General features: G+C 41.6%; 1 protein-coding gene across 1 annotated transcript; it reads right to left on the bottom strand.

Moving 5' to 3' along the window:
* Positions 1–451: 451 nt before the first annotated feature.
* LOC103642304 (pentatricopeptide repeat-containing protein At3g29290) lies at positions 452–2,997 on the bottom strand. The gene is made up of 4 exons (XM_020545283.1): positions 2,905–2,997; positions 2,104–2,447; positions 895–2,080; positions 452–544 (listed from the first exon to the last, which is right to left on the bottom strand). The coding sequence occupies exons 1-4, from the start codon at positions 2,926–2,928 to the stop codon at positions 452–454; spliced, it is 1,647 nt and encodes a 548-aa protein (XP_020400872.1). The 5' UTR covers positions 2,929–2,997.
* Between the last annotated feature and the right edge of the window lie 2,485 nt (positions 2,998–5,482).

The following is a 5,482-nucleotide window of genomic DNA, read 5'->3' as shown; positions in this document are numbered from 1 at the left end:
TTTGAGATTATCATAATTGGGGCTCTAGATTATATAATCTGGTTGTTTGTTTGCTAGCTAGATTATTTACACTGGATTATATAATCTGGCTAGATTATAATCCCAAACAAACATGCTCATAATTTACTTTTGGCAGTTGCCACTCAAAAATTTTAACCGACTTTAAATGAACGCTGACAAAATTGACTATTTCTATTACTGGCATCAATTAATACTATAAAACTAACATCAAAATTTGAGTTGCATACAAGTTCATTTTCTCTATGTTAGGTTCCACTGAAAGCCCTAAGATTCTGGATGCTCCGGTGTCTGGAGGTGTTCCTGCTGCTGCAGAAGCTGGCAAGCTAACTTTCATGGTATTATTTTTTGCTTCTCATCATAACTTGTAGCTGTTCAGCCAGATTTGGAAACTATTGCATTAAGGTAGAAGAAATTGATCTTTATTTTTGTTTCAAGCAATGATGTACAGAATTAGTGAATTTACTTCGGACGCGTTCACTGGTATGTGCTTGTTTGTTTTGATGGATACTGGTTGGAGTCCTATCTGCCGCACATGCCAACCAGTATCATTCATATATGTTGTTTTATTTATGAGCAGGCACTTGGATAATTCACTGCAAACTTAGTGCACAACTATTTTAGTTTGAGCTCTTCAAATTCAATTGCATTAATACGGTGATTGCATTCATATGACCAAGAAAAACTAGGAAAAAAGAACACGTCAAACAAGGATTTGCATCTGTATATCCATCCACAGTGTAGCCATAGAAGATTGCTAAATAATTAAGCAAAGATAAGTGTAGCATTGAAGAACCAAAGTCAGGTTTAAGAAAATGGGAATTCAAGTCTTTTGTCGTTTGAACAGAAATAAAATAACTCAAATGGAAACAGTACCTCCAATATATCCTCTACTTCAGTCCAAAGAGATCCCCAGATGCAAGCTCGTATAATAGACAAATGTGTGAATGTGTCTGGCGAACACCTCTGATTAATCATGCGCTGGTACACTTTAAGAGCAACTTTTGGCTTGCTAGCAACCTCACAAGCACCTATCACATGATTGTAAGATACCACTGATAATTTCAGTCCTCTTTTTTCCATCAACCACAGCAGCTGCAAACCATGTTCCCATTGACCAAGCTTTTCGCAGGAAATCAAAGCAGTGTTGTAGAGATGATCATTTAAGAGTGTCGGATGCTTGCCTTTGATTCCATGGAAAAGCTTTAGGCAGTCCCAGCATCGCCCGGACCTGTATAATGCCAACAACAGTGTGATCCATGTATATTGATCAGGCTTAAGGCCTGATTGTTTCAGCAGATGGTACATCCTAAAGGCGAGTTCATCTTGGCCATCCTTCCCCAGTGAGTTGATGATTGAGTTGAACAAAATTAAACCGAGATTCATGCCAGCCCTCATCATTCTACTAAATGTTGACATTGCAAACTCCCACTTCCCTTCTTTAGTGCAGGATGCAATGATAGCCTTCATTATATCCTCGCTCGGATCAAGTCCCTTCTGGAGCATTTCCTGATATGCAGCAATTGCTAACTCAGACTGCCCACATTGCACGAATATGTTGTCTAACAAATCATATGCCAGTAAAGTTCCATTCAAAGAATGTTGCTCTAGCCTTCTCCATAGTCTCTCCACAAGCATCCATTCTTTCGCTCTTCCACAAAAATATATCATCGTATTATAAACAATTACGTCAATGATTTTCTTTGAATCTTCCTCCTCCTCAATCTTATTGAACATTTCCAATGCAGAAACATAACCCTGATTGCTCGCAACAGCCTTGAGTATCAAGGTATACGTGTGCCCTGTCGCCATTCCTTTCGCCTTCATGAACTCAAACATCCTCATTGCATCCGCCAGTGGACTTCTATGCACATAGCAAGGCAACAGGGAGTTGCAGGCATGTGCGCTCGGTTGCAGCCCAGATGTGCGCATTGAATCAAACAGCTCAGTGGCACTTCTAACCTTGTTGTTTTGGCTGAGCTTTATCAACCTTCTTGACAGCGTCTCCTCGTCCCTCTCCTCCAAGAAGTGCAGCCTCGACACCCCATGCTCAGATTTCTTGTCCGGCATTTTGGGGCACGAAACTCAAGTTCTCCTAAACATTTTGGGGCACTATAAGTAGGAATAACTGGAAGAATAGATTGATAAATAGGCAGCCGACCATGATCATCAGCAGGTACAGCAAGTTCGGGAACATGACGTGTTGACCCTAAGACATACAGGCTTGGATGTACAGAAGGTATAGCAGCATCTGGGGCCGAGTAAAAGTTACTAGCTGGATAGACAGGAAGTTCTGAAGGGATTATAATGCTTGGAGTAGGATCAGGAATTGAAGTTTCAAGAGGAATGTTCTCTTTTGATGGGTGCTTGTAAATGATGGTTGATACTCCAAACAGTGCTTTTTTAACAGCTTCAGCACCACCAGTTATCTGTTTACCATAAATAATTTGCAGAACATATATGACAACAGATGAAAGATATTATCGAACATAGCAGAATTTAGAAGGTGGTGGATTGGAATTTTAATCATGATACATTTAAGTGTGAACAATAAACAAAATCATACTTCCATAAATAGAGGACAGGTGAAATATGTATGCGTTTGGAAACATATATCTTAAAACTTGCATTTTTGTCAAAAAAGAAAAAAGAAAATCTGAAGCACTGTGCTAGGAGATTGCAACTTCAGGAACAAACAGCTGTTCCTGTACCATGATGATAAAAAAATATGCACGATATATGGTACAGTTGTAATACAAAAACATTAGTTGAGAACCAAACAAGTTACTGCAAATATATAATATCCTACAACTCTTTAATAATAATTATCCATTAGTAGGGAAACACCAATTGATTTACCAAACAATGAGATGCCAGAGAATTTACCTGAACAAAATTATCAAAACTCATAGCACATGAATGTGTAGGATCACTTGGATCTTTTGGGCTCACTTTAATGAATGCTCTTGATGTTGACTGAAGATGTTTGATGACAGCACCAGAATTTCCTATAACATTTGATGCTTGACTAGCTGACACAAGAATGTTTCCTATCCAAAGCTCGTATACTATATGTGCTTCATGAACTTAATTTTGTTGACGCATGACTACTATAAAGTTCTAGAGACAACTTTATTATGATTAACAACATAACACATAATTATATATATATATATATATATATATATATATATATTATTGTTGCACTATTTTTTTGTTGCAACGCACGGGCATTCACCTAATGGCCTTAGAAGACGGTGATGGCAGCAGGTCTCGACGTCAAAACGTTGTTCACACCGTCACAAGATTAGCGATGCTTTTAATGTCACGCTATGCAATAAGAAATAGCGCGAGACCAGTTATACTAGTTAATGACGCGCCAGCATGCGTAGAAAAATTAAATACTTATTTATGGATCAACCATAGAGACAAAATATTATATTATATTATATTATATTATATTATATTATATTATATTATATTATATTATATTATATTATATTATATTATATTATATTATATTATATAGATGTTGTAGGTATTACATAATACATGGTTATCATAGAATGTGGTGGCTTACAAACAATATGTCTTCAGTATCACTTGAGGCTACATATATATTAGGATGCATTGAAAGATATTTGGGTATGGTTTTCTCAATAAGGAACAGTAAATAAAAACATCTTATTTATATGCGATATCCTTCTTAACATATATGTTAAAGACAAGAGCATCAGAAGTACGTATTAAAGGTAATTGCTTATTGTTGAGTCCCATTTTGAGCGAGCGGACGGTTCGGCCCTGAGGTCGGACGGTCCGCAGTCCGGACGGTTCGCGCCTATGGGTCGGACGGTCCGCGTGTGCGCAGAGTAGATTAGGGTTCCGAGTTTTGTGCTACGGTTGTTAGCTAAAATCGCGGAAAAAGCTCGGAAATTAGTTTGTAAAGGGTCCAGCCCCCCTCCTCTATAAATAAAGAGGTATACGGCCGATTTGAACAACAAATCGAACCCACAATCAATACAATTTACATTTTATCCTAGGAGTAGTTCTAGTCTAGTTTAGGTTTAGTCTTTCAATCCCCAAATCCTCCGCTTCTCTTCGACTCTACGTCGATTAGAGGAGTCTAGGTCGGTCTACCCGAGCCTAGACAACTCCTAGGATCTCTCCTCCCCGACGGGGTCCCTCCCGGGAGCGAGATCCAGGCGCCGCCGGCGATCCTCCGCCGCCCCTGCGCACGCGCGGACCGTCCGGCCCTAGGGCGCGGACCGTCCGGCCATCAGGCAGGGAACCCTAGCCCCTGCACCAGGTCGTGGACCGTCCGCGCCTGACCAGAGAGCACCGTCGCTGGTTCTTTTGAGTGATTGGCGCCTCCAAAAAGGTGTCAACATACTTTTCGGCGACTCCGCTGGGGACAACAAATATAGACGCATCAAATCGGCCCTCAATGGACGGTTCAAGAGATAGCTCTGATATTTCCTCAAGCAACATCATAGAGCCGACTTGGGAGACCTTGCCGGCTGACGAACAGCTCCAATTCGAGGAGCACAAGGAGCAGATGATCCAGGAGGCAAAAGCAAAGTTCTTGGCCAACTTCAAAGTGGACAGGAACAACAAGGTCGTCCGACATCGGGCGACGGATCCGGCTTCGCTTCCGACCCACACCAGAAATCCCCAATATAAGTAATACAAACGAGCTACAATCTCTTAGAAATTATGTAGATGAACAGCGTGAACAAATGCAAAATATCATAGGGGGTATGCAAAGCGATTATAGGAGACTAGCACGTGCATTTGATAAATCTAATATCGCAAATTTTCCTTCGCACGAGGTTGAGTTAGGGGGTAACACGCGTAATACATCGGCTACAAGTTGTCACGACCAGTCACAACCCCTTTATGGGATGCCGATGGACACGTACCCTGAGCAACCGCAAATCGGCAGCAAATCAGCCGATCTATACATGCCCGAACCGTCTGCACCAGAGCCCGGACCGTCCGGGCCAGCAACAGTCGGGCCCATTTTTAATGAGCCACCACAGAATCTAAACTACCCAGTCGGACGGTCCGCATACAACGACGGACGGTCCGCATATAATCGCGAACGGTCCGGGTACATGTCTGAACAGTCCGCGCATGAGTCTTTTGATGAGGATTGTTACCTGAATCCTCACCCGTCCCAGCAACACTTCCCATCACACTATGCAGTGCATCAGCCCATTAATTCACAATCCAGAGCCCAAGAAAACTTTTCGGCCCTACCTAGAAGGCCAGAAAAGAATGATCAAACCTATGAGCCATATAGGGCAAATGGCAATGCACCACGTAGCTCAAGCCAATGGGGGGAAAGACAACATGCTAATATTTAGTCAACCCCACCTATGTTTGACCAGAGAGCCGGTGGTCTCGCACCAGCTACCATTGATATAGTAAGGGAGAAAATAGCTGGGGCGTTCCAAGATAAGCT

This window comes from Zea mays, chromosome 10 (assembly GCF_902167145.1).
Source record: "Zea mays cultivar B73 chromosome 10, Zm-B73-REFERENCE-NAM-5.0, whole genome shotgun sequence".
Taxonomy (NCBI): domain Eukaryota; kingdom Viridiplantae; phylum Streptophyta; class Magnoliopsida; order Poales; family Poaceae; genus Zea; species Zea mays.
This window is presented reverse-complemented; position numbering and strand designations above follow the sequence as displayed.

Excerpts from the sequence above, each read along its gene's own strand:
- LOC103642304 (XM_020545283.1), bottom strand. The coding sequence starts at position 2,928 with ATGAGTTTTGATAATTTTGTTCAG. Across the intron at positions 2,448-2,904 it reads GTTTTGATAATTTTGTTCAG|ATAACTGGTGGTGCTGAAGC; the intron begins GTAAATTCTCTG and ends TATGGTAAACAG. Across the intron at positions 545-894 it reads AAGTAGAGGATATATTGGAG|ATAGGACTCCAACCAGTATC; the intron begins GTACTGTTTCCA and ends CATGTGCGGCAG.